Here is a 27,474-nt window from a genome sequence, read left to right on the forward strand (position 1 = left end):
CTTAGGAATAACCCTTGAATGCCATCTTACGTTGCAGATGATATTTATTCGTTAAAATCTCGAGCTCCTAAGATAGAGCCTGAGAGCCTTACATTATTCGTAGAATATAAGTATTTTTATATAGAACTAGTTTTATCCAGAGTAGTGTTTCCTCGTCTTAGGAGTAACCCTTGAATGCCATCTTACGTTGCAGATGGTGTTTATTCGTTAAGACGTCGAGCTCTTAAGATAGAGGCTGCGAGCGTTACATTGTTCGTAGAATATAAGTATTTTTATATAGAACTAGTTTTATCCAGAGTAGTGTTTCCTCGTCTTAGGAATAACTCTTGAATGCCATCTTACGTTGCAGATGGTGTTTATTCGTTAAGACTTCGAGCTCTTAAGATAGAGGCTGCGAGCGTTACATTGTTCGTAGAATATAAGTATTTGTATATAGAACTAGTTTTATCCAGATTAGCGTGTTTCCTCGTCTTAGGAATAACCCTTGAATGCCATCTTACATTCCAGACGGTGTTTATTCGTTAAGAGCTCGCAGCCTCCGAGGTCTGGACGTTTGTACAAGAAAAATTTCCTCCCAAGATGATGTTTGCAATCGTAGACGCGTAAGAGGACTCGAAAACACTCCTAAGAACGACACCGTCGGCATGTTGCCAGTGTCGCGATCGCTATACGACCGCGTCTGGTCCTATAAAAATGCTAAACGCGGAGTCTTGACAGAGGATACGAAAATCGAACGATATCGAAAATTTAAGAACGTCAGACGTGCATTTCACGCGCGTCGAGATGCGCGAACGTGTACCAGATTGAATTTGCATAGATACGTTTAAGTACCGTACTCCCTACGGACGGCGATACAGAGATTACGCAAACGCATCTATGCCGAATATTAAATTATAAATTCCTCTCGATTCGAGAGGAATGCACATAACGTACAAATAAGAAAATGTTTGCGTAATTGAAATTCCTTATGTAAAACATAGTAACTGTCGTATAGATGAGTATTGCTCCCAGAAATGGGCCACGAAGAATGATCGAGGCGTGTTAATAAACGCAGGAAATAATAATGTCGGGCGTCGCTTGAAAGCGACTGTTTACCTACTTCCTTAAGGACGGGGGGGATCCCAACGAAATGAACTGTAAAATAAAAATAAATGTTACACTCGCGCGCACGTCTCGCACATCTCAAAATTAGGTCACTCGCGTGTCAGTTTATTTTATTTTATTTTTTTTTTTAACTCACGCAATGGCGTTACTTTAGCAGGTATTGAAAACAATAAAAATTCACGTATCGTTGAAATATTCGTTAGAGTTAGGTATTTACCTTTCTCGTGTTACTTTTCCATCGGATTTACGATGCTTTCTGATTGAGAACCCCGGATCGCCGATAAGTATGTAGCGCAGAGCATCGCAGTTATTTGAAAATCGCAGGATACAGGCGTAATCCCGTTAAGTCGGGATTGTAGTTGAATTCTGTTATAAATAAAAGCTTGGAAAAGGAGATTCAGACTTGGAACGAACCGTGGCTTTGTTAAATATTTTTCGAGTCGTCTCTGACCACTCCGTGCAGTCAATGAATCTATGGGACCATGCTTAGAAGGAAATATTTTGATGTAATGTATTAAATAAGAAGGGTATCATTGTGTAAGGGTTAAAGTAGCCTGATGCAATCGCGTTAAAAATGACTGAGCTCTGGCGTGTCTAATGTAGAATGAAGCGACACTGAGGAGTAGTTTTATCCAGATTAGCGTGTTTCCTCGTCTTAGAAATAACCCTTGAATACCATCTTGCGTTGCAGATGGTGTTTATTCGTTAAGACCTCGAGCTCTTAAGATAGAGGCTGTGAGCGTTACATTGTTCGTAGAATATAAGTATTTTTATATAGAACTAGTTTTATCCAGAGTAGTGTTTCCTCGTCTGGCGTGTCTAATGTAGAATGAAGCGACACTGAATTTCTGCTAATCGTCAGTTCCCCCCGTAAATCGTTCCGCGGGCGATAATCTCTTTGTAAGCAAACTAATCGCAATCTAAACGAAGCGAAAGAAACGGCGCGCTGTCCTTTCGCAATCAACGAACCGTAGCTTATTGTTCGCGAGGCGATATGACTCGATACCGATGAGTAATAATATCGTTACAAAATCGACATGCCTAATTGGGACAATGCCGTTTGTCGACTAAATAATGAGTACTCGTGCCTCGTCTCAAGTATAAGCGTGCATGCATGTACAGATTGTGTTAAAATGTGCGGTACAGACTCTGTTAACCTGAATTTGTACGAGTAATCATTGCTGGAGGTTACTTGTAGCATCGTGTATCACCCGTACTCGTCTTGAAATCTGCTGCGATGTCGTAACTAGACTTCGGACTTTTATGCATTTATAGAAAATCTGAACGAAAAGAAAATCTGCAAGAAAATAGGATGGGCGCAGTAGCCGATAATATAAAAAATATTGAAAGTAAAATTCATACAGAGTAAAATTCATATAATACAGAGTAAAATAAATTCCTATTTAGATTCAGTTTTTGTAGGTACGTTTACAAACGTTTTATTTTGCCGAAAGATCCGCAGTCTAGTCATAACGATACAGATAAATGATTTCGTTAAAAAAAATATATTGGCGACCTTGAAGATCCTCAAGGTGACCTTAAGAGGTGCGCCATCAGGTGTTGCTTCAGCAGCTCCAACGCCGGGCACTGGTCGACGTGTTCTCCATTAGTTCGTCCAATGCTTTGTTGTTATAACCGCTTCCGTATAATCAAGGAGGAATAACCGTTGCGTAATACCTGGTGCGTCGTGTTTAAAACAAGCATTGTCAATGAACGCGTAACAATTAACGTTCGGTTACGCAACGTCTTACCGAAGAGCGCTGCGAACGCACGCCTGCAATCGGTGCAACAAAATTTCGATTCCCCGTTTCGAACGAAAACAGTATTACGATAAACTACACGGATCCAAAGTAATCAGCGCCCGTTTCTAAACATATTTCTCCTACATATTTAAAGTGCACGTACAGTAATTGCATACTTAATGTACACGCCACTCGTCTAAAGATTCGTGTCATCTTAACGTCGTCCAATCATCGTTAATATAAATTGCACGTTTTCTCAAGCTCTCAAGCTTTCCTCGTGTTCAAGCTCAGAGTGTTAAATCTTTCCACCGAGAGTGGACCTACGTGTGTCATGCGAGCTGGAAGCTCCGCAGTCTGTAGAAATATGTCCGCGACTCATGTGAACGTATCCGCAATTAGTTGCATACGTGTCGTAACTGGAAGCCAACTCTCGGTGGGCATCGAACGTGCCTGATTCGGTGGCCCGCTTCTAAATAAGCCGCGACGGGGTGGAGTGGTAGGGACGAGTCGAACACGAGTCGCGAGTAAGAGGAGACGATCGAGAGGACGGGTAAGAAAGATCCTCAAACGGGTGGTGGAAAAGAATCGGGGTTGCTGTGATAGCGAAGGTGGAGAGGACCGGAGCACCACGAGGAGCCGAGGCACGATCTCTCCTCGCCATCGCGGCCGTCTCTGAGCGATTTTTTCTCAACACAACGAGGAGACGAATTCAAACGGCATTGTGCCGTCACGCGCGGCCACTCTCGCTCTCTCTCAACGGAACACCGTTAGAACCTCTTCCCTCTATGCAACCGCAGAACTTTCTTACACTTTGCCCCCTTTTCCAACGGCCCCGCGTCGCTCCCCTTCCTACTTGCCTCTTACTCTCTTTAGGTCGGGCTAATCGCTACAGAATCCTGCTTCTTTCTTTTTTATATGCCACCTCGTATTAGTCATGCCAAGAATTCGTTTCAATGTCAATTCAATTACTCCAGAGAAATTGCTTCCCTGGGAAAAAAAACTTTCCTTCTTCTTTCCTTCTTCTTTTTCTCCATTCGTTAATTACTAATATCTGAAAGAAGAACGGTTAGGAATCGTAGGTTATAGTAGAGAAATAAAAGTCTGATAAAAATGTTTATTCTGGGATGCATAGATAAGAGAAATGTTACATGGGTCGGAAACGACCCCGATTAATCGTTGGAATACACTCGTTGAGTCGCTCCAATATAGAATTCTTCTCGACGACGAGGTTCGAAGGTCAATGTGTTTATCTTCGCTCCATGCTCGAGTAACACTCGTTTCTTGCAAAAATAAAGCACGCGAGGTCGTTCCGAAGCGTCCTCTTCGGCTGCCATTCCTTTGTTGTTCCGTTGACGATCAAGATAATCGTTTGAAAATCTTCGATTCTTTTATGAAAGGATGCAGAAACCCGGAAAACTACTTAACGCGATAAGAGATAATCATTGCGAGCGCCGATACGTTCCCTTTGTTTGCGCGAACCGTTTCCATTTTACCTAAATGGTAAACCACGGTAATATCTCGAGCAGCAGAATTATAAACAACGTGCTGATATAATACCTCAAATATTTTCCAAAATATTATCTTATCTTTATCGTATGTACGTTCCTAGAGAGGATAATATTTAATCAAATATCTCTATCTTATGTACGATACATTGTTTATTTACTTGCATAATCAAAATCTTAATACTTCACGGATTCTTTTCAAAAGTTCATTACCCAAATTAAATAAAAATAATTCGGATAGAGTTCATCGTATGCTTTCACCCACAAGGATACCAGAAGCATGATGTAAAATACAAAATATAAATACTTTTTATTTTTATTTGGACAATACACCTAACGTTGAACAATAAGACAATAGCGTGTCTAATTTTCCGATTCAGACGTCGTAGTAGTAATCAAGTAAAAGTTAAATCCTCGATATTGTACAATATACATATATATGTATATATACATAACAAAGTTTCTCATACTAACTATATACACAGTTTTGTACAACCTTCATTCCATTCTTTCGAAAGAGTGTAACTTAATACGGTGAAACGCCATCGACACACATAAATTTTTATGGTTTCGGACACGTGATAATTCACAATTAGGAAACGACCGTAGGCACTAATTAGAGTTACACATATAAACGTACAGAATTTGCGTAGAAAAAAAAAAAGAAAAATGATTAGTTATACGAAACACGGTAACGTTATTCTGTATTACTTAGTTACACAGAAACGAACGAATTCGAACAAGTACTGCTGAAATTTCATTATATTTCCTTGTAAAATTGTTTCATCAGCGTTACACTTCGGGACACTTAAATTCTAAAGATTCGGCTCGATCGACGTAACGCCCCTGACGTTTGAAAGTGTTAATCGTTACGAGTTTACAATTTTTTGGTTAAACTCTATACGTCCTGGATTAAAAGGAATTCTATTTTTGGTCTTTAAAGTTATTTATATATATATATATGTATATATGTATATGTAGTAACAAATAATATTTATAAATTCATATATCGCGGCCTATGTCGCCAAGGTACATCTTACACCGTAATTTACTATATATCACCAGTGATCGTCATTTAGCGTTAATGAAATAGCTGAAAATATTCGATTATTCGAAGATATTTATATTCGTATAGATTAAAGAAGAAAAAGTATTCATGCTGTGGTAACTAAACAGAGGAGGTAAACGTACGCAAAAATCGGTAGTTTATGCGCAAACGTAAAATACGTAGGCCATAAAACTGTGAATGCAACGCATTCGAGTAAAACAATATTTCGAAGATGGCGGTATCGTAATTCGCTTCGCGCTATTCGAAACATTTGATTTCTCGGATGTACGGCTAAAAAATAATTTGCAGTCTTAACTATCAAGTAATTATTAACAATGTGTCTAAAGCGACCTTTAATCGAAGCAAGCTGATGGGGTAAGCAATGATTCTTATCGATAGAATAATGGTAGACCAACCATCCTCGATAGTAACGTTTCTATTTACCTTTATATAAAATACGGGGTGTAAAAAAAATGCTTGAAGAGCGATGCTTGTCACATAAAGAGTCAGATTTATATATTAACTTTTCAACACTTATGACAAAAAAAAAGTATGCCCGACACTTCACTTATTTCAAATAAAAAAAAAAAAATCAAATCTTTAAAACATGAAAAATGCTCTTCCGCTTCACGATCGTGTATTTCTAGCATTCCTCTGTCAAGTCTCGTAATACCATGTAAAAGTATGCGTAGATCTTATCCGTGACAGACAACGAACGTCCCGCAAAGGACAATAAACCGGGAACCTACGAAAATCGTACGCACAACTGTCGTGTCTTTCGGAATCCACTGTACTTAGGTTCGTAGTCTCGATCTGTTTATTACGACCTGCAGTAACATGAACGATAGACGCTGCAAATCCATGAACGGCTGTATGTAAATTCACTGTACTACAGGGTTTGCACTGCTCGCAGTACGTTCTGCTTCTGGTAATTCACCTAATATTAAATCATTAAAGTCCTAAACGTGGTCTACTTTGCAGCGAAATAGTTGAGAATAATGAAAATTTCTTACCGTTGATGCTAAGGGTACCCGATACCATGAAGACAGTTCCATTAGATCGTTCTCCAACGCTCACATCGTCCACGTCATTATAAAGAGATTCTTCGGAATCAGAACTGCTACTCGACTGATTCGACAACTGTCCAGTTTGGGATCTGCCACGCGATATTCTAACCAACCATGGATTTTCATGCGATGTAAACGTTCCACCCTGGGTGCCTAACGAAACATTTTTCATTACTTTCGCGTCATTTCGATTAAGATCAATCGCGAAAGCCTCGATATCGCGATGCCCATACCTCGATGACCGTCACGAAATAGAGGTGTCGTATCGTCAGCGTCTGAATCACTTTCGTCAGTAACAACTTGTTCGTCCGCTGCAAAAACTTTTCGTTTACAGACCGGACAGACCCTACGATTTTTCGTCAACCAAGGGTCGATACATTTCACGTGGTACGCTGAAATTAATTGAGATTAATCCCACTGAAAATATTTATAACGATGATAAAAAAGATATTTAATCTCGTAATGAATATACTAACCGTGGGCGCAAGGCAGAACTCTTAATTTTTCACCTTCTATATAGTCATCTAAACAAATAGCACATGTTTCGTATGGATCACCTTTTGTATATTTGTGCGTAGGGATTTTCTTTAAACTCGAGTAAGGTAACATATGTCTTTGTTGCCTTCTTCTATTCTTAATACATCTGACGATCTACAATGTTTAAGAAGATGTTTTGAATATGGATACTTATCGAAGGCACGATAATTTTAACGTCACTCAATAGTTTACTATCCAGCCTTACCATGAAAATAATCATGACTAGAAAGCATAACCCAAGAACAATAGCAAAAGGCAAAAGTAAATGTGTAATATTGAACGGTGTATCATTGTTAATGAGTACAAAATATAACTCGTCGTATAAATAATTTTCTTTAATAATTAATCCTGTGATTTCACTGACAAATACAGATGGTATTAATATCCCTGTAGGATGTTCAGCCACCATTGGTTCTACAAAAAAATATATATACATATATACATACATATACATATATACATTTATGTTTATGCATTTATCCAAAGACTTGAGGCATAATTGCATTAACTATCGTAGATCTTTACAATTAACTTTGAGATCTATATTTAAAATTGTTGCTTAATTGTATAATATATACATTTACCTAGCTGATTGCTGTTCACATTATGTATAATTGCAGCATCATATCCAGCTTTCTGTGCCATTCGAACTTTTACTTCAAAGGTACAATTATAGCGAGAAATTAAAGCTATCCAATTACCATTGTAACCGGTAATATTTGGAGGACCCTGTATTTCTTGGCAAGCTGGGGGTGGGTCCGCATATACCACCATACCCTAATAAAATTTACCATGAATGTGAATACAATACAAAGTACAATCAAACAATAAATACCTTAATTCCCTCTGATGGTATTAAGCCGCCAAATCTGGCTGGTATATCTCTAAATTCCTCTTCTATCTGATGCCTCGCGGCTGCAGAAAATACCAAAATATCTGCTCTGTTGTACACAACGCAAACAACAAGTAACAAAAGCCATAGCTGAAGTTGATGGTTTACGCAACACTGTCTCATCTTTTAAAATATCAGAAATATACCCCGTCCTGTCAACTTTAATATTCCATTAAAAATTTCTTTGTGCGAATCATCATATGCTACATTCAATTCAATGATAGCAATGTATCCATCACAAGGTATAGGATACAGCAGTCCTGTAAAAATGAATACAATGTATGTACTCGTAACGCAGTGCATAATGTGCAAAATAAAAGGTACAACACAGCTGGTATCGAGCAGCTTATTAACTGCACGTATATTTACTAAAAAACAAAAAACATTCTCCACGTCATAATTACATGTCATTTATTACATTCTCGTCGATGAAAAGCAGCAAATTGGAGGTATCTCCATATCACGAAAACGTCGTTAATTTATTCGTTCAATTTCAACGTTTCCTACGTAACAAATTTCACGGTGATTTCGAAAAAAAAAAAGAAAAAACTTATTCATGCCTCGTGTGGCAGTTTTTGATTCAGTTTAGGTAAACAAATAAAATCAAATCAGGAAACACAGATACGCAAAAACGTCGCAACGTGAAAACATTTATTCGTAATGCTTCCTATAAAGCGGTATAAAAACACTACATCGATTAATAGCTCGATAAACGAATCCGTAAACAGAAGGGTACAGGTAGTCGTACCTGAGTCAGCGGTCAAAAAAAAAAAAGGACAAGATTGTAAATACAACGTACGAAGTTTGACAGATTGACGAACGGAATAGATGACGATAATGGCTTTCTCTGTGTGTATATCAATCGACGTGAAAAAAAAAAGAAAGATGACATCCATACAGACACGAAGACGGTGCACATATATACATGCGCGTAGTAATCAGGTACGGCGAAGGAAGCGAAATCCGTGCAGATTTAACCCTGAATACCTCTTTATCAGCCGTGTTACTCGACGCATGTCGCGTTGATAACTTCTATACGTACTGATTATTCTTTCGCTTCTTTTCATCCAGAAAAATACGCTGTGCACAACACGCAGGGGACGTTCAACGGCGTAATGCGTATATGTACATGTATGCGCACATCAACACCCACGCACACGTAGTAATTTTCGTTGGTATTATCAGCAGTGTGCAGCGAGATGGACTATCATCCGTCGCATGTCATTTATACACCTTATTTTTTTCTGTTTTCTCTCTCTCTCCTCGTCCTCCTACGATTTTTTGAGGTTATGAGGATGTCACGAAACAACGTGGTTTACTAATCGCGGCGTAGAACTCGTTCGACAACGCAAGATCGACTGCGACGATGATTAAATAATCGAGTAAGATTCACCAGAGTATGTCAGAGCTCGGATACTGTTCGCTACCGTGTTCGACAGCGGCGGAGTGGCCCCCCATTCATAAATAGAGACGAGAAAGAGAGTCGACCGTTCGTACGTGACACGAGAAAGATTAGCGCACGACTTCCCTGATTGAAAACGTATTTTTTTCGCAACCCGATCACTGAAGTCACGCGGATGTCATACATATATACGTTTTCCTTTATTTTCCCACGGAATTATCTGACAGAGCTTAAGGCCGGACGTGCTTATTCACATGCGGTACAAGCGCTAAATTTAAATTCAATTAAATGTCAGCTCGTTATTCATCGATTTTCACGGCACAGTCGTTTGTGTACCATGAGAGAATTAACCTGCGTCTATTTAAACGTATGGCGTCCATTTAAACGGCAGCTACCCAAATTCTTAAAGGAGATGCTATACATAGTACTGTATAGTACGCACGATGAAATATTTTAAAGGAGACGTAACACTAAAGCGCATTGATAACTTAGACACTCGAGTCCACATACGAGGATGTCCAGTATTTCCAGGCGGAGTAAAAAGCTTTATTTGGTTCATTAAACAAATTGAATGTACATAATAGTTTTCGTAAAAAGTATATTTAAAGTACACGTGGTGCAATCATAACTGTTTACATTGGACTAAAAATTTAATATCTCCAAACATTTTTTTTCCCTTATCACAGATAAAGTTGATTCTGTGATACACGAACAGAAAAGGAGAAGCGTATTTCGTTTTCGAAGTTCGTAGAGCGTTATGTCTTTTATGGTTCCGTTTTCCTACTTAACGTGAGGTTCGATTACTTACTGGATTACAATGTTTTATGATACAATAGGTGAATATTACACGTATATATACATCACAGGCATGAAGAACGATCATTTACGAAGTATACAATTCAATAGTGTAATGTACATACACAATACAGATTTAAGTCGATATGATTATCGGTAAAGTCAATAAAAAAAGATGTATGTATAATGCAGGCGTTTTATACATATCTCAAGCGTAATTAATCGAATTTACACCATAATGTACTATATATATATTTATATATATATATATGCAGAAATTCGTGTTTTCGAAACAGTGGCGTCGTCATAATATCAACGTCAATGCCACTTATAGTGACGAACAATCGATAAAACCATCAAGCATTGAACAAGTGGAAAAAAGTTAATTTAAAAAAAGAAGGAGAGAGAAAGAGAGAGAGAGAGAGAAAGAATTCGATCCCGTTGTAAATGAAAATCGAATTACATCATTTGTAGTTAAAGGCACTCATTAGCAATATCGCTTACAGTGAGCCAAATTACAAATGTACACTGCGCAAAAACTTATTATCTTTGTAAAATGTTACTAATTTACTAAAATCTTACTAGATCTTTCCGCGTGAAAACCTTTCGTCGAGGTATTGTGCTTTGCTTATAACAGCGTTCTTCTGAGCTTGATCGAATCGATTTATCTGTAAGTCGATATCTCTGTCGAACGGTCTTCTAATCGTTTGCCCGGTCAGTTTTGCCTTCTTCTCCTCCTTCTGAAATTGATATTTTATCTCATTAATTTTTCCAAAGCATGAAAACATTGAAATTTGGTCGTCACGAAAGTACCTTTTTCTTCTTTTCAAGTTTACTCTGATGTACTTCCAGAAGGGATTTCTCGCGCTTTCTACTTTTCCCACTTTCGGTCTCGTTGCTTTCTTTAGTCGGCTCCGTGGGCGGTTTTTTTAAATTATTAAGAACCTCCTCCTCCTAAAATGACGAAACATTTCCAGCGTTAGGTGTAATTACCAATGACTCTAAGAAAGATAAAGAAAGATCGTATCAACGCTTACCCGTTGCCTCTGTTTCTCAGCTCTCTTTGCTGGAGTGTCCGTCCAACACGACCTGTCGGACATGTCCGGACCTGCTCTAACGCGGAACTTTCGCGGCGCTAGTCCTAGATTACTGACCTGTGCCGGAGGTAATTCTGTCATCCACTCCTCTCGTTGATTTAAAGTACTATCGTCCTGAAATATCATTGAACGTTACACGTTTTCCAGCAAAAAATGGATTGCACAAAAGCTGTTGCGTGAACTACGATTTGCGTTACCTCGTCTTTCTTCTCATTCTTAATTTGTTGTGCTCTCTGCTCCAATTGTTTATACACATTGCTAGTCCTCAATGCTGGATGATCGACCGGTAGGGGACCGATCGCGTCTTCGTTTTCAGACTCTGCTTGCTCGGTTTCCTTGTTATCCTCAAATTTCGCGAAATTCGAAAGAGCGGGTCCTATGATTTTCGTCTTTGTTTCATCGCTACACGCTTGTTGTATCAAATGCGGTGGCAACGCCGGGCCAAAGGTAATATCTGCATCGCCATCGGAATCTTCTCGACTTAAAACAATTTGATCGTTGCCACTCGTCGTGTCAACGTTGGATCTCTCGGTTAGATCTTGCGCGTCGATTTCTGGTAAACAAGGTCCTATGAAATTCGTAGCTTTCACTGACTTTGCGTTACTGGAAGAATCAGCTATTAATGGCGGTGGTAAGCTCGGCCCGTACGAGGAGTCTTCTTCAACGGCAGAGACATCCGTTACTTTTGGGGAATCGCAATTGCTAACGCGCAAGGAAGCTTTCTCAGTGGAACTAAAATTTCCTTCCTCGCTGTTCAAATTCATTAATTCGGGTTTACATCTTTCGTCAACGATATTCGTACTATCTTCCGTGATTTCCGTCAATATAGGCGACGCGCTACCTAATGCGGAATCTGAAACGGCACCAGGATTATTATTACTGGAACCAGACGACATATCATTCTTCCTTTCATTTACCTTAGGCGAGCCTTCCGAGTGTTCGCTTTCTATCGCTTGTTTTTTCGTTGAATTCTCGCACTCGTCGTTCGAATTTCGTTTTTTCGTCTTTGCCTTGTGATGCCTCGATAACGAACATTTGTTCCCAACGTCCGAACCATCGGATAAGTTCTCGTCAGTCTCTGATAGCACGTCGAACTCGGACAAGTCTAGCTCTTTGTACTCTTGACTCTCCATGGATAAATTTCTTTTCGTCAGCAATTCGTTGTCGGTACGACCCTGTTCCGCGTTCTTCGGCGAGGAGAGTTCCTGTAACCGTTGGTCCGCGTCCTCTTTCGCTCTCTTGTGCGAATTGTGTCGCTCGAGTTCACCCCGGAATCTGCCATGATCCGACGATCTCGGTTTATGCGACTGGTAGCTCCTGTCGCGGCTTCTGTCGCGCGAGTGCCGCTTGTACTTCTCGTGAGATTTGTTCCTATACTTGTCGTTTTGGGATCTGTCGTCCTCTGTTCTGCTGTGCGATCGTTCCTGAGACCTGTGCTTACGATGCTCGCCCCGATCCTGATCTCTGTAACGCTTCGCGTCCCTCGTTTTACGCTTCGAGGACACGGCTGAGCTTTTCGAGTCTATGCTGACGTCCCTCGTACTCCTGTAGTCCTTGCCGTCCTCTCGTCTCGAGCTTCTCGACTCGTGGCTGTGTTTCGAGTATTTTCCCGAATGCTTAAGATCCCTGTCGGTCGCGTCCTGCTCTTTCGAAGATCTGTGCTCTCTTCTGCTGCTGTCGTGCTTCGATTTTTCTTTCCTATCTCTATACTCTGCGTCGTTGTAGCTGGATTTACAGTCCGATTTCGATCTCGAGTGTTTTCCCAGTTTCGCTTCTGGATGGACGTTATCTTTGCGGGTGGCTTCAAAGCGAAAACGTCGACCGTCGTCGCTGTCCTGACTCTCGGAATCAGAATCCATTGTAGTCATGACTTAGTTATTCGCTGGAAAGTACGACAAATTTAATTTTCGATAGAGATAATCAATTTGTTAGATGTATTGTAAGATATATATATATACGTATATAGCGACAATTAATTTTAAATGCTAATCCTTCTAGTCTGCAGCGTGAGTAATACTTATACAAAGAAACTTAAGAATATCGCATCGTGTCCCGTTAAAAGTATATCGTAAAGCGCTTAAGGCATTAAACAATCCTTAGGAAAAACAGTTAGTCACAATTTGACTAAATAAGTTTATTAAAACACAGCTGTATGAAACATTGTACATATGACAGAATTAAAGTATGACTAAAAGGGATGCGTAATTACTACTCTATGCGTTTCTCTGTTCCTTTCGGCTGTGTCTGGTTCTTCATAGTCTCTACTATTCTTTCGACTTTGCTTCGACGTGGCTCAGGTAACGCCTTTGTCGGCTGACTTGTTTGTAACATCTTCATTATCTTTCTTCCGCCATACATAACAGATTTCACAAGCCCAGCAGTAACGATTCCCTTCAGACTTTGCGTGACGCTTGATCTCCATACGATTTGTTCCAAAGAGTCTTCCAGTATTTTGCCGCATTCGGGATCGTACGCGATCGCACGCAGACAGTCCTCGGTATCCTTCGATCTTGGACCCTGCGACCATGCTCTGACAAGTTTGACCTGCGGTGTTCTAGGTAACTGATTCAAATGATGTATTTTCGTCTCCGGGCTTGTATCTTGATGGCAGGTGGTACCCGTTTGATCCGACTTTGGCATATCCGTACAATTCTCGAAATGTTGCAAAATTGGAGCGTACAATTGTTTGAATTGTTCCAGTTGGGGCAAAACGATATTGTTAACTTTATCTTTATTTTCACCGAAAGTCATTCGAAAATCGCCGATATACGACAGACCGGCTATAGTTTTGTAAAAATCGACTTCCGTGAAGTGTTGCGGAAGCAATAATAGCGCAGCGTGTACGGCAGAATGTAAATTTTGTACCAAAGCTGTAGGTAATTGAGAGTGTTCGCTCGGTTCCACCAATACTTTCACAGGTTTGTGCAACCTTCCAGCCAAATACAAGTCATTCCAGTCTAGTAAGTCTTCTACCAGCGAAACCTCAGAGATTACTCCATATTTTATGGTACATCCCTCTGACATTTTAACCAATGTATTATAATATATTTTGGCACCCCAGTTCTCTTGTACATTAGCGATAGTTCTATGTCCAAGAAGCTTCAATGGCTGAGCGTAATGCTTAGGATTGAGTTCTAAATTCTCTGCGTGCCATTGATTCGCGTTACGAACAACGAAAATAAGGTCTAACATATTGTTAGACTCGTTGTCTATTTGCTTAAATGCACCGGATCCATATGCAAAGCAAAACTTCATGTTCCTTGGAAAACTTTTCAGTATTCCCTTTAGCTGATGGATTCCTATGAACTTCTCCATCACGACGAAATGTCAATAGTACAAGCAAAATCTTCCCCCAAGGAAAACTTGATACCTTTAATTCTGCATAATACTTCTTTACCGTCAAAAACGTGGAATAATCTATAGGTAATATCGTTTAGGTAATATCTTGCGATAAATCTTGTACGATCATCAAAGGAATGTCTTTTTCTTTCTTACGTAGGTCTAGTTAGGGTACAGTTGATCTTATATTTTGTCTGATTGAATGTTAAGCATAGATTGAAAAGTCAGAAAAATTATAGTGTTTCGAAGAATATGATTAAGAAGCGGCACCTGACACGAGATAATTATTTCTGGCCTGATTTCTTCCAACAGCTTTGGTGACGACGGTCACGAATTTCTGGATATTTATAATCAACTGCACCCTTTATTAACCGAGATCCGTTCCGTCTAACCTAGAAATGCTTTTCGTGAATTGTATAATCGTTACACATACTTACTTAAAATCGATGCAGTATTCTATACCAAGGATTTAACTAATTGCACAGCAACACGAACGATAGTATCTTTAATTTAAAATGAACACGAATGAATCAACGTCAAACTGATACAATATCGTATCATGTATCTGTATCGAACTCAGGAACGCATGATCGCTTGAAGTAATCCGCTTCATGTGGAACAATAACAATGACCGCGAATTTTCTGTTCGACGATTTCGTCAGACCTGGTCTGTAAACGAACCCCGATGAATTAAATTCTTTCGACCAAACGTTTCATCGTGTCGTCTCAATTATTCCAGTAACCGCTTCGTATCGATACCCATAAATAAATAAGTAATTTCAAATCGCTTTCTCTCAGGAATATCAAATCATTGTATCCAACAGCGATTCTACTAGTGTTTTTTTTTTTTGCCGCTGTACCGCTTGGTGCATTTGATTACAAACTCTACGTAGACTGACTACTTGCTTTACAGATTCGAAGTCCGTACAGTTTACCTCACAAAAGTCTATTTTAAATATATGTCTACATTGTCTACGAATGTGTCTATTTGCGCTGGAGTGAATCGAGAACATTGAACGTCCTAAAGAATAGTTATTTATGGCATCTCTGGCTCTAGTATGATTTTAACATTTATTTAGAGTAATTTATCAGAAAAACAATGCCACAAATAGAGAACCGCGGTTCACGGCATTATTTTCCGATGAATTATAAATAAATAAAAAAATGATTAAATGCCCTGAGACTTATTCGCGTAGGTTCGCTATGTAATTGTTCTTTGGGGATTTGGGAGACAATTTCTAAATTAAACAAGATAGAGAATCATGGTTTGGGACATTGTTTTTCTAATAGATTATATTAAACAAATCTCCCCTTTATTTATTCTATTGATAAATTTCTACCTTGTACACCGTAAAGGTGTACTGTAAAGATGTACGAAACGAATCAACTTGTACAACAAGTTTGAATTCACGCATTGAAAATAGAAGGCTCTCCACTGATCGTGATTGCAAACTCTATGTAGATTGACCACCATCTCTACAGATTCCTAGCATAATTTACCTCGCTGGAAGTTTATTTTGAGCTGTTTGTATTTGCATACACTCAAGTTTGACAGTCTGAGGAATATTAATATAGGACTGATCGAAATTCCGAATGGAACGTTCATCATGATTTCGAGCTAACATTTTTTTTTTTATCGTACGTCCGTGTCAGCGAAGACAAGTGACAGTGTCACAACAAAAGGATTCATTTTTCGTTATTGATTAGGTATTGTATAAGTCTGGTCTAAAAAAAATGGCAATTTTATTTGTACTATTTCAAGATACGTTTAGTACATAGAGGTTATAAAGAAAAGGAAACATTGAAAGTTCAATCGAGCGTGATACAGCGCTAGTGGTTTCTTTTGACACCTTTTTATGTTAACCTTCACTCATTAAACATACTCCTAAATTCTGTGATGGTTTAATAGTATCACAATGATAGGATTTGTTTTTTTTTTTGTCGATTAGGAGCCGTATAATCGTCTTCGCCGAGATTCCTCGCTAAGTACTACGTAGAGATCATTTACCGATATTTTGAGCCACAAACGAGTAGAATAATTAAACGTTATGGAGGTTGACGAAAACAATGCAGCAGCACCGACAGAAACACCAATGGAAGTCGATGATGATAATGCTGAAAAGAAACCTACCGTATCCGCGAATCCTCCTAGCGCTATCAAAGTGATGGCATCCTCTGGCACCGTTGGGTCTGTTTCTATTAGTCTTCATCCGCTTGTCATAATGAATGTCAGCGAACACTGGACTAGGCTTCGTGCTCAAGAAGGAACAGATCAGTTAGGTATGCTTTTAATCAGGACAGTTTGTATCGTTAAGAAATTGGAACATTCACATCACTTCAATATATTACAGTTTATGGAGCATTGATCGGTAAACAGAAGGGACGTAATATCGAAATCATGAACTCCTTTGAATTAATGTTCACGTGCATTGGAGATGACGTTATAATCGATAGAGATTATTACAACACCAAGGAAGAACAGTTTAAGCAAGTCTTCAGTGAAATGGACTTCTTGGGGTGGTACACAACAGGGGATATGCCCAATGAAAGGGACATCAGAGTGCACAAGCAGCTTTGCGAGATCAATGAAAGTCCTGTGTTATTGAAACTTGACCCAAGACCAAAAAATACAGATGTATGCATTTACATCAGATTTTTCTATTGACTGAAATTATTATGTGGAATTTAATGGAATTTTGTTATTCTTTATAGCAATTGTCCGTTTCCATGTACGAGTCAGTAATTGATTTAGTAAATGGGGAAGCTACAATGCTATTTGTTCCATTAACTTATACACTGGCAACAGAAGAGGCTGAAAGAATTGGGGTCGATCATGTAGCAAGAATGTGTAGTAACGATCAAGGAGAAAGTTCCTTAGGTAATACAACTCGTATTTATTTGTTTCTTAATGCTTCAAACAATCGAAGATGAAATCTCAAATAAATATTATACAGTTGCAGAGCATCTGACTGCTCAGCACAGTGCTATAAAAATGTTGCACTCCAGAGTAAAATTGGTTCTGAAATACGTGCAAGCAGTACAAAGCGGGGAATTGAAAGGAAACCATGAAGTTTTGAGAGCAGCCTGTTCTTTGGGACACAGATTGCCAGTTTTAAACAATCCCAAATTCAAAGCTGATTTTTACAATGTGAGTACGCGCTATCCACATTTCCAAGTAAGAATTTTGTTTCACGTATAACGCATTAAATTATTGACTCTTTCCAGCAATGCAACGACTTCGGTTTGATGACCTACCTTGGTATCATAACAAAAGGTTGCAACAATATTAATCAGTTTGTTAATAAATTCAATATTTTGTACGATAGACAAGGCGTGGGTCGCCGTTTGCGGAGTCTCTTTTTGTGATAAGTGAATAGAAATCGTTGCGTTTTATACTTGTCTTTTTTTACTCCTTAAATTATAGCAAATATTCTTGCAATTTAAGGAATTCACAGCAGTAAAGTTTATTGGTGAGTAAACTTAATACTATGATAGATATTGTACCTCTTACAAAATAAATGTCAAAAGTTCGATCGAATTATTGTACCAGTTGACACCTAATTCAAGAACGTCAAACTCTGCTACATAACAGATAAGGATATCAAATTCCATTACCATGATATAAATTTATTGATACGTGCTTTATATTTATACTTTTCCCAGTACACAACATACATATAAAGAATTTTGAAACACATTCTACATAATATTGCTCAAAACAAAACGTACACCGAGAGTATACAAGTCGTAGGTACAGATACACTTACACGTTTTCATAGTGGAAGACGTCTTATAGTCGATACGTTTTTCTTCTTGTAAACTTTTATACTTTCAGAGGCCACGTTACTTTCTCCTTATACGTTTCACTTTTTACTATTTACATAATTCGTTTCGTATAAATTATACTCGATATAAAAAAGCGGCCTATAAAATACGACTAAAAATCTTCTTTTCTAAAAATCTATTCAGTAATTACATATGCTTCGACCCGACATATATAACGACTTATAAGTATTATACTGTACAAAATATAGTGTAATATATTGTGCCTCGTTACTTATTGCAGGTAACTGTATTAAAGTTACGTATCTTATATAAACGTAAATCAGAATTGACTCTTCGCGTGGCTAATCTATTAAACTTGTATAAATTCCATTCAAGTGACAATGTTTTCACCAGGAAATCATAATACAGTCGTAAGAACTGTATCTCAACATCTTTGTTTGACTTCACTCTTATAACAAGTACGCTAAACAGTATTCTCAACTTCTATTTTAATGTAATCTTTTTGTACACTGAATTGTGCGGCTTCGTTTGATATTGCATTGATATGAAACATTCAAACCACAGAGATCGATGTTTCCAGATTGACTCGTACAAATTTTCAAAAACTAAAGGTTTCTGTAAAACGCTTACCCTTCTCCCATTGCGACATTTATCATAGTCAATCGTCACGGTAGATTTTACTCTCGCCAATCGCAAAAGAGGCGCAACCGTTCGTTGCGCTTCTTCGACGATCAAGTTTAAGTAGTCAATAGGCTGTCTTCGATCATGGTAGCAAGTACGTCTACCAAAACAGACAGCATGGAGTCGGGCTAAGGACTTGGTTTATCCATACCGATTATCTCCTCGAAGAGACTATTTCTTCCCTCTATTCTTTCTTCGATAGTTTGCAAGGCAAATCTTAACGTAGCCGCGGCTAAATCGCCCACCGACCAATGCCTGTCCATGAGTACTCTACTCACAGTGTCTAACTGAAATAATCGTTACACGCTCGATGAAAGCTTACTTCTTTATTTATAAAAATCGTGGATTATTCTCTAGTATCTAAATAATTAGCATGGCGTTTACTACCTTGGACAAGTTTGGATTTCCTGCGGTATAGTACATCAATTTTGGTACACCCGCCAAAGAAGCGGCAAGCCACTGAATAACGAGCTTCAACTGGGGATCCCCTCTTAGTCGGGATCCGCATCCCCAGTTACCACTAGCGACAGGCAATAATCCGCCTGCTTGGGGGCTACTATCTCTCGGCATCTAAAAAGTGGCGTTAGTGAATACAGAACCGATACAATTATAACGATAATCGTCTCGATCGATGCAAGCTAGTTACAACGAGAAAAATGTAGTTTAGTAACCGTATAAAGTTTGCGAATTTTTGGCAACGTTATTACGGAAAGTATGGAAAGTTATATATTAACACGAGTTAAAAATCGAACACAAAGTGTACGAGTAAAATACATCAGATAGAATGAGAGACAAATCGTTAGTCGTTAGAGGTACAATACCGTGAATTAGAAGCATATACATGGTGAGGGGACTTGAGACGATCCATACGAGTTAACTTTTAAGATCTGTCTCAAGTGCTACACCGTATACGTTTGTTACACGTCATGCAACCAGTCGTTAACACGTAAACAAAATCATCAATTCCCAATGCTTTCACCAATAAGCTGGAACAGTTAAGCCGCGAGAGTATTTAACAAGCAAACGACGACGTCGAGTAACTTATTGTATCATGCATTACGTTTACGGAACAGAGAGTTTACATATGTGTAAGACAAGTTTGCTCACGTTAAATGTAACATGCGATTCGAATTCTTGCGCAAAGTTTCCCATAACAGTTCCAGGTGCGCTTAAAGAAACAGGATTAGATAGGTACACGGTAGTTTCGTCATCAACCAATGTTTGAAAAACTTCGGATGTAAATGTTACCGTCCTAAGCTTTCTACGTTGGATATCCTTTACCTCTTTCGATATCGTACGATTACTTAAAGCGTCTTCGTAATACTCTACGCCTTCGGAGACCTGCGTGTCGTAATGATCTGATGAGATTTCGCTATGTACAAGAGATTATCTGGGGTAGCATTAGTTTTCAGTTTGTCTCTCATTCTTCGTCGACACAATTGCGAGAAATAAAGAAAATTTCTAATAAACTTAAATCAATTTTGATTCGTTATAATGCTATTCAATTTTGCTGATGTTATTATTGCAATCAGATAATTTTGTTTGACCCTTCGAGTGCTATGAACTATCGATACGAACCGTGAACGCATGCCTCTCTGTTATATTTATTAAGTTCAAATATTTAGACTCACTCATTTTCAAGTCTAGATTTACACTTTAATGTTTTAACGTAATAATTAATTAGGAAAGCGTGTTGCTTAGCACTCGAAGGGTTGAGAGAAAAGAAAAGAAAGTGCGTAATCGTTTCTTACTGATTGTTGCCTCCTATTTTTTTGACGTGCTAGCTCTAAACTCAAACTTCTCACGGCCAAAGCCAACTTGTGCCTCTGATTCACATCGACGGAATCAATGAGGGGTTGAGGTTCGCCTTCCTGAACCGGTACACCGGCGAACGACTCGCTGAGGGCCCTCTTTAACAACGAGCCCGCGAATCGAACTACCGCCCTGTCCCTCGCGTCTAATTCGCGAGACTCGTCCGCCGCTATAGGGTCTTCCAACCATTTCGCTAGCTGCTCGTAAACCTCCTCGAGCTCCGAGCAAAAATCTGAACGCACCAGGACAAGTCTGCTCAGTTATATTTAGAGACTGACGAAAGGTGTTTACAACGATGTTTCGCGATACTTGCCAGAATTGTATTCGGTGCTGAAACTGTATCTACTGCTAGCGCTCGTGTCCCTTCTCTGTAGCGTGGATTGATTCAGTCGAAATCTACCCAGCCATTTCTGTTCAGCCTCCAACGATTCTTTCAAGAACTCTTCGTCCACGGTTTCGTCTCTTAGAACGAAGCCTCTCGAACCTCCTCTCTTCACCCTACAATATTTCCTTTGAAGAACCTTGCTTCGTCGAAAACTTTGTGTGAAATTCAACACGGATCGTGTGTCCCAAATGGTCAACCAATATTTTTGTGATAATTTAACACATATGTTGCATCAATCGATAATGCGAGCTCTATGTTGAATAGATTAGCACAAAAAATTGGTAACTTCAACGATTCTTTTCCAATCGTTGTTGGACTTATGTTATGTCTACTTATGTAGACATAAAATTTCACGTATTTTACAGAAGCTTCCTTACTTGATGTCCTGGTCGTAGACGTGACTTCCGGATACGCTTATCCCTACCGCGTAGCTGCTCTCCCCGGACGACGTATTCGACGAAGTAGCTCCGGTAGCTGTGCTCTCACGCTTCAAAGCGTCCCTTAGACGCTGAGCAAACGTTCCCCTTCGTTCGGGGGTGTCCAACTGGCCGCTGTAGCGTCTACTGAATTTCTGTTCTTCTTCCTCTACGAATTACAACGCGTAAACGCGTTACAGATCATAGAATGTAGATAATTTTCACACTTGGTGGATATTAATCACGCACCTGGATCCTCGTCTATGATATCTTTAGCGCTATGGAAGCTATCCGTGCTCTGGCTATTGCAACTACTGTAAACAGACATCTGACCCAGCGATTTTCTCGTTACCGGTAAAACCTCGCCGCTAGACCCAAGAACGATAAATCGACTTCTTCTAGTGGTACAACTCGCGTCCTTGCACATCTTGTGAGGGCTTGGAGGTCTCACGGATTTACCGTTCGGCCTGGTACGAACTTCCGTCAAAATATCGTATTTGCTTTGCTCGTTCGACACGGATTTCGCTGAAACAAAATTGGAATTAATTAATCAGATTCGCGTCGTTCGTTAAATTCTGTAGAACGTTCGGTGTACCATCTTTGGCGCCACTGTTCGTCGACATCGCCTTATCGTCGCCATCCGTTTCAGGTGGAGTGCTGCTAAAGCTCTCCCCGATCGGCGACAACCTTCTGGAACTTAACGCTCCGTCTGGCTCTAGCTCCGATCTCACAGGATCGGTGGGACTAGTCGGTACGCGTCTCTGTCGAAATCCGAGCAGGGATTTGTTCATCTCCCGAAGTATATTGTCTTCCTCGAACTGCGACAGGGGCATCCTCGAATAGTCCTCCGGGTCGATGCAGCACACTGTCACCTGAGACGTGTCGGAGGGACGCATCGTTTGAATCAGAGTACGTTGAATATTGGGTTGTAACATATTTTATTCGCACGCTCGACACTAAACGTACCTATTCTTACCACCGGAGGTTCTTTGACCCCTTGTGAAATAAACGGTGATTTTTAGAAAGAAATTCTGAACTTATTAAAGGAAATTTTATATTAAAGAAGAAGTAAAGAAGTAAAGATCTTTACTCTCTGACTCTCAATATAGGATACGATGTATCTCTATTTCTGGAATCTAAGGATTTTGAAAGATGCGATACGACCATGGTACGTTTAGGGTCAATACTGTTATAATTAGTAGGATTTCGGAAATAAATCTCGGTGTATCGATTACAGATGATGCAGAGTACTTCCACGGCTCGTTGTATGTTACAACCCAATAGAGACTGGAGGAAAGGCGACGGATGCAGGTGTACTCACAACGTTCGGCTTCGTCAGGCCCTCGAACGTGGCCCTGTTGCGAGGGTCGTTTATTCTAGACACGTGCCTAACGCCCTCGACAATTAAAACTTCATTGTCCTCTAGCGACTCGACGGACAGTATCGCCGCGAGCATTTCGGGATGCGTTGCTATCTGAAGACAACAAATTAATTACTATCATTTTCCGTGGTCTCTTCATCAGCGCCACGCTCGGTCTCTGACGAGTTCGGTTGCATTATGTTCTTTTATTTTTTACGTGGATTATGTGGATTAACTCAGATTCGAAGTTACGTTTCTCACGCGTTTCAACTATTTACATGTACAGTTTCTTGCGTAACATCACCGTCAAGTACGCCGCCGCCAAACTTGGCGCTCGCGAAGCAAACGCGCAATACTTTTGTTTCGGGCTCTATTCTCTCTAGGCGACCCTCGTGACGTATCATTAGGGGGCACAGGGGGACGTTGCTCTCCAGCCAGTCCTCGATGGTCAACCATTGCTTCGATGTCATCACCTGAAAGTCGCGAAAAGAATTGAAAATAGGCACTGCACACAGCGGGGGTTGCGTGAAGACCGTGCGTTTCATTTAAGACGTGCAACAGCGTCAAGTATGCTATACTATTAGGTCGAGTCATAAGTAACTTCCGTTTTTTTATCAGACATTTATTTTGCTCTCTTTAAATAACAAAATTATATTAATTTATTATGTATTCACCACTATTATCTGTAACCTCCTCTCATCTTCCTGGGAGTTTATCAATTCCATCCTTGTAAAATGTGGTTGGTTTGGACTGGAAGAAGTTTTCGACAGCCTTGCCCGACTTGCTCCTCAGAATTGAAGGTTTTTCCATCCGAAAAGTTTTGTAAGAAACAAAAAAGGTGGTAATCTGTCGGGACAAGATCCGGGGAGTAAGGTGGATGTGGTAAAATAGACCATCCAAGCTCAAGAATATTTTCTTGAGTCACCCTTGCTGTATGTGGTCGCACATTGTCGTGTAAAAGAGTGACGTTTCTGCGATTGACGAGTGCAGGACGCTTTTCATGGAGTTTCTTTTGTACTCTTTGCAACTGCTGAACGTATCTATCTGCAGTAATCGTTAAATTTGACTTCAACAATTCGTGGTGAATTATTCCTTGACAATCCCACCATACAGACAATAAAATCTTTTTGCCATGGATGTTTGCTTTCGGATCTGCTAGGGATGGTTGATCCTTATCAAGCCACTGTCTTTTGCGGACTATATTGTCATAGGTAACTCATCTCTCATCGCCTGTTACAATCCTGTTTAAAAAGGGTTCATTTTTTACCCGTGAGAGCAGACTTGTGGCGATTGACATGCGGTCTTCTTTATTCCGTTCACTGAGATTGCGAGGTACCCATACTCCTAGCTTGCTGACCTTCCCTAACTTCTCCAGGTGGCGGTTAACAGTTGATTGTGATGTATTCAACCTTTCTGTTATACCTCTTGTTGATTGACGTGGATTTTGCTCCAATATTGCCTTTAAAAGGTTGTCGTCAAAGTCGGAAGGACGTCCCGCCCTCGGTTCGTCTTTTAAGGTCGCATCTCCAGAACGGAATTTTATAAACCAATTTCTAACTGCCCGATCAGTTATTAGTCCTTCACCATATACGCTGCACATTTTGTCAGCTGTCGCCTTACCACTATTGCCTTGTTTAAATTCCCAAAGCATTACATGACGAATACGTACTTTTTGACTATCCATTTCAGAGGTGAAAAAAACCAGTTTAACGTAACGTGTATCACACAAAACAGTTGATAAAAGACTAACAGAAGTCTCGTCCATATAGCGAAAACAAAAACTTGTTGTCATGGTAACTCATAGAGGGTAGATACGAACAACGAGATTCTACTTAGTTGCATCGGAAGTTACTTATGACTCGACCTAATATATATGCTATACAGTGACGATTGGATAAGTGCAAGACAGGATTAACTGAATAAGAACCAATGCAAGTATTCTTACCACTGAGGGAAGTCCCCTTTGAGCAGTGTAATATGATTCTAACCGAGATATCGGTGAGACTATTTTCTACTAAATGTAAACAGAACAAAAACTTCTCGCACTTATCCAGTCTATACTGTAGTATACGATACCTGTCTAGATATCACCAGTTTCCCATCCAACGCGCTCTCGGTTTCAAGGTAGTCGTAGTAATGAAATATGCTTCTCAGTTTCGCTTTCTGTCCGTTGCTAGAAACAACCAAGGTTTCATAATATATTTCTCGTCGCGTCTTTAGGTACCTTCGAGATATTTCTCTACCCGGCACGCGTGGGCCTGGTTCTCCTTACTTGCGTAGATGCTTGAAGAAATTCGTGAAATTGAAGTCGCGCAAGGTGGGGTGAGTTTTCGCGGTTCTCTTCGGATACGTGGAGAAGAACGCGTTCGCGATCAGAGACGAGGCGAAGGCGTAGCTGTATTCGACGCAGTCACCTACGGCATAGGTTACAATATCGTCTTCCTCGGTGTCGTATTAAGCGGTAATCGCCAGGATGGTCGGCTGAAAAATAAAGTAGCTTTTGGAAATTCTTGTCGAACACGGGTATGCAACTTTATCAAACGTTTATCTATTACCATCTTAAATTTTTTAATTTCAATTTTAAACATGTTAGTAGTAAATATCGAATGTATACAGGGTGTCTCAGCCTTAGTGATACAGCGCTCTAACTCCGAAACTATCGGCCGAATGGAAAATTTCAAATATGTAAATTGCATGGTAAAATGGGCCTCACGTTTCAGCGAGAAGGAATTTTTGTTAACTTTGTTATTTAACGAGATACGATGGTCAAGTTTCGTTTTTCAAATGGAACTACATATTTTTTTTGTATACCATGCGATAGTACTTTTCAAGTCGAAGTCATTAAGCTTTAATGTATTTACCCGATTTTTATTAGCTTTGAAGATAGGACGCTTCAAAGTTTGCTAATTTTCAAGGAAAAATCACGGGCGGTCTTGAAATACGATACGGAGGGTCTCGCTTGGAATTCTAGGCCCAGAATAATTGGGATTCTTCCCATTTTCCTCCGTATCGATTTCAAGAACCGCATGGTGCTTACTGCATCAATGGGACCGCCCGTGATTTTTCCTTAAAAATTAGCAAACTTTGAAGTGTTTATAGCTTAAAAACTAATAAAAATCGGGTAAATACATTAAAGCTTAATGAATTCGTCTTGAAAAGTGTTATCGCATGATACAAAAAAAAAAAAAATATGTAGTTCCATTTGAAAAACGAAACTTGACCATCATGTCTCGTTAAATAATAAAGTCAACAAAAATTCCTTCTCGCTGAAACATGAGCCTTTTACCATGAAACATTTTACCATGCAATTTCCATATTTGAAATTTTCCATTCGGCCTATAATTTTGGAGTTAAAGCTCCGTATCACTTAGGCTGGGACACCCTGTACATACACGGAAATATGTGTGAATATATACATCATGTACATTATGTAGTTTCAGGTAACGGATGAACATTCGATAAACTTACATACCCCTCTTCAAGGACAATTTCCAGAGGCTGCTTTATTTTTCAGCCCGTCAGCCTGGCGCGAGGCGAAACGACAAAGGGGTCGGTCCGTTTTACACGAGCGAGTCAGTTGAAAAGTCACCTTGCTGTTGGAGGCTGAAGTGCAGGCCTTGCGGAGGCTTGCAAGACCTCAAGGCTTTCGCTCTTTCCACCATTCGCGGTATAGTCTTCGCTAGGACCTGGTCCCGCTCCGCGGGATCCAAGTCGGTGTCGAGGAAGGTCGCCAAGCCAGAGAACAATTCGGGGTCTTGCACGTCTTCCTCCGGATCGAGGCTTATACTGAAAAGAATCAAGCATATCGAAACCAGAAGACAACAATATTGTATAAAAAATCTGTTAGGTGGCTAAAGAAACAGCGTTCTCTCCTCGCAGGGTTCATTTATCGCGTTGCCAAGCTGTACAAAATACGTGATTACGTAGGATACACATATATACATAGTGAGTGATCGTATTAAAAGTGTGCGGCGCTTAGGAGCATCGGGGTACAAAGAATACTTATTAAATTCTTTTGATCGGATACCTTTTCAGTAAGCATTGCTCCTCGTATCTTTTTAACAGCGTGTAGCAGAAAAATCGAGTTCGTTAATATTTCCGCGAGACAGAAATGGTTCGATTTTAGCATTCATCGCAGTGTTTATTGGCCGAAACTAGTGTACAGTGGATAGAAGGTATAAAGTCGCGAAGACATCGGATAAATTTTCGCGCCGCGCGGAATACTTCCCCCACTCCGTTATATGCCCAGACAGTGATGGCCACCGGGACGCGTTTTTCCGCGCATGCGCGGCGAACGTAGCATCGATGAAATATACGCCATTGAGCTCTATCCTTAAAGAAGCAATATTTTCTAATAATTCTGGTTTTAATATATTCGTTACACTTTGGCGGATGCGACTCCAAGGGCTGATTTTGCAATTTCGGCCTTAAAACTTTATAAACAATAAAATGAAGATAGCAAACGTACTTTTATTGTTTATAAAGTTTTAAGGCCGAAATTGCAAA

At 39.7% G+C, this 27,474-nt stretch overlaps 5 protein-coding genes and 1 long non-coding RNA gene across 13 annotated transcripts in view; 2 read left to right on the plus strand and 4 right to left on the minus strand.

Annotated features, from left to right (window-relative positions):
- The window catches only part of LOC128896139 (uncharacterized), a 2,034-nt gene extending 806 nt beyond the window's left edge, over positions 1–1,228 (plus strand). For 2 of the 3 annotated variants that reach the window (XR_008461923.1, XR_008461924.1), the window contains exon 2: positions 508–1,228. This is a non-coding gene — a long non-coding RNA (uncharacterized LOC128896139). Of the gene's footprint in view, positions 1–193; positions 408–507 lie in introns of all 3 variants that reach the window. The other variant, XR_008461922.1, reaches the window with a different exon arrangement.
- Positions 1,229–4,637: 3,409 nt separating this feature from the next.
- LOC128896123 (E3 ubiquitin-protein ligase RNF167) lies at positions 4,638–9,663 on the minus strand. The gene is given in 9 exon segments (XM_054159337.1): positions 4,638–6,290; positions 6,293–6,336; positions 6,413–6,619; positions 6,700–6,858; positions 6,943–7,117; positions 7,209–7,417; positions 7,588–7,780; positions 7,839–8,155; positions 8,938–9,663. Coding segments are annotated over 8 exon segments (1,401 nt in total). The 5' UTR covers positions 8,019–8,155; positions 8,938–9,663; the 3' UTR covers positions 4,638–6,056.
- A 151-nt stretch (positions 9,664–9,814) lies between these two features.
- On the minus strand, positions 9,815–15,104 carry LOC128896121 (serine/threonine-protein kinase prpf4B). Its single transcript, XM_054159334.1, has 5 exons — positions 14,966–15,104; positions 11,387–13,071; positions 11,130–11,303; positions 10,906–11,046; positions 9,815–10,832 (listed from the first exon to the last, which is right to left on the minus strand). Exons 2-5 carry the CDS (start codon positions 13,055–13,057, stop codon positions 10,674–10,676), a joined length of 2,145 nt encoding a protein of 714 aa, XP_054015309.1. The 5' UTR covers positions 13,058–13,071; positions 14,966–15,104; the 3' UTR covers positions 9,815–10,673.
- LOC128896128 (phosphatidate cytidylyltransferase, mitochondrial) lies at positions 13,303–15,132 on the minus strand. 3 transcript variants are annotated; one of them, XM_054159345.1, is made up of 3 exons: positions 14,991–15,131; positions 14,799–14,920; positions 13,303–14,722 (listed from the first exon to the last, which is right to left on the minus strand). In XM_054159345.1, exon 3 carries the CDS (start codon positions 14,502–14,504, stop codon positions 13,398–13,400), a length of 1,107 nt encoding a protein of 368 aa, XP_054015320.1. In that variant the 5' UTR covers positions 14,505–14,722; positions 14,799–14,920; positions 14,991–15,131; the 3' UTR covers positions 13,303–13,397. The 3 variants fall into 3 exon arrangements, with proteins under 3 accessions (XP_054015320.1, XP_054015319.1, XP_054015318.1); XM_054159344.1 differs by having other exon boundaries at positions 13,303–14,606; positions 14,685–14,920; XM_054159343.1 differs by having other exon boundaries at positions 13,303–14,915; positions 14,991–15,132.
- Positions 15,133–15,961: 829 nt separating this feature from the next.
- Positions 15,962–18,066, plus strand: LOC128895982 (COP9 signalosome complex subunit 6). 2 transcript variants are annotated; one of them, XM_054159056.1, is made up of 6 exons: positions 15,962–16,357; positions 16,478–16,808; positions 16,880–17,163; positions 17,241–17,406; positions 17,483–17,676; positions 17,754–18,066. In XM_054159056.1, exons 2-6 carry the CDS (start codon positions 16,577–16,579, stop codon positions 17,892–17,894), a joined length of 1,017 nt encoding a protein of 338 aa, XP_054015031.1. In that variant the 5' UTR covers positions 15,962–16,357; positions 16,478–16,576; the 3' UTR covers positions 17,895–18,066. The 2 variants fall into 2 exon arrangements, with proteins under 2 accessions (XP_054015031.1, XP_054015030.1); XM_054159055.1 differs by having other exon boundaries at positions 15,963–16,235.
- A 55-nt stretch (positions 18,067–18,121) lies between these two features.
- Positions 18,122–27,474, minus strand: part of LOC128895983 (uncharacterized) — a 12,172-nt gene continuing 2,819 nt past the window's right edge. Inside the window, exons 3-16 of one of the 3 annotated variants that reach the window (XM_054159057.1) lie at positions 26,996–27,022; positions 26,558–26,754; positions 25,241–25,382; positions 25,045–25,141; positions 23,247–23,441; positions 22,930–23,082; positions 22,204–22,480; positions 21,858–22,133; positions 21,570–21,777; positions 21,121–21,305; positions 20,747–21,039; positions 20,103–20,336; positions 19,383–19,565; positions 18,122–19,282 (exon numbers count right to left, since the gene is read on the minus strand). In XM_054159057.1, coding sequence (XP_054015032.1) covers positions 19,124–19,282; positions 19,383–19,565; positions 20,103–20,336; positions 20,747–21,039; positions 21,121–21,305; positions 21,570–21,777; positions 21,858–22,133; positions 22,204–22,480; positions 22,930–23,082; positions 23,247–23,441; positions 25,045–25,141; positions 25,241–25,382; positions 26,558–26,754; positions 26,996–27,022 — 2,626 coding nt within the window. In that variant the 3' untranslated portion in view covers positions 18,122–19,123. The remainder of the gene's footprint in view (positions 19,283–19,382; positions 19,566–20,102; positions 20,337–20,746; positions 21,040–21,120; positions 21,306–21,569; positions 21,778–21,857; positions 22,134–22,203; positions 22,481–22,929; positions 23,083–23,246; positions 23,442–25,044; positions 25,142–25,240; positions 25,383–26,557; positions 26,755–26,995; positions 27,023–27,474) is intronic. The other 2 variants (XM_054159058.1, XM_054159059.1) reach the window with 2 other exon arrangements.

The sequence above is a fragment of the Hylaeus anthracinus genome, unplaced genomic scaffold, assembly GCF_026225885.1.
Source record: "Hylaeus anthracinus isolate JK02 unplaced genomic scaffold, UHH_iyHylAnth1.0_haploid 5, whole genome shotgun sequence".
Lineage (NCBI taxonomy): Eukaryota > Metazoa > Arthropoda > Insecta > Hymenoptera > Colletidae > Hylaeus > Hylaeus anthracinus.

What these genes read in the sequence shown, in the direction of transcription:
- LOC128896121 (XM_054159334.1), bottom strand. Translation starts at nt 13,057, where the DNA reads ATGACTACAATGGATTCTGATTCCGAGAGTCAGGACAGCGACGACGGT. An exon ending in AGAATGAGAAGAAAGACGAG is followed by an intron (nt 11,304 to 11,386) that starts GTAACGCAAATC and finishes ATGATATTTCAG; the next exon opens with GACGATAGTACTTTAAATCA. An exon ending in CTGAGAAACAGAGGCAACGG is followed by an intron (nt 11,047 to 11,129) that starts GTAAGCGTTGAT and finishes TCGTCATTTTAG; the next exon opens with GAGGAGGAGGTTCTTAATAA.
- LOC128896128 (XM_054159343.1), bottom strand. Translation starts at nt 14,504, where the DNA reads ATGGAGAAGTTCATAGGAATCCATCAGCTAAAGGGAATACTGAAAAGT.
- LOC128895982 (XM_054159056.1), top strand. Translation starts at nt 16,577, where the DNA reads ATGGAGGTTGACGAAAACAATGCAGCAGCACCGACAGAAACACCAATG. An exon ending in TCAAGGAGAAAGTTCCTTAG is followed by an intron (nt 17,407 to 17,482) that starts GTAATACAACTC and finishes AATATTATACAG; the next exon opens with TTGCAGAGCATCTGACTGCT. An exon ending in TCAAAGCTGATTTTTACAAT is followed by an intron (nt 17,677 to 17,753) that starts GTGAGTACGCGC and finishes GACTCTTTCCAG; the next exon opens with CAATGCAACGACTTCGGTTT.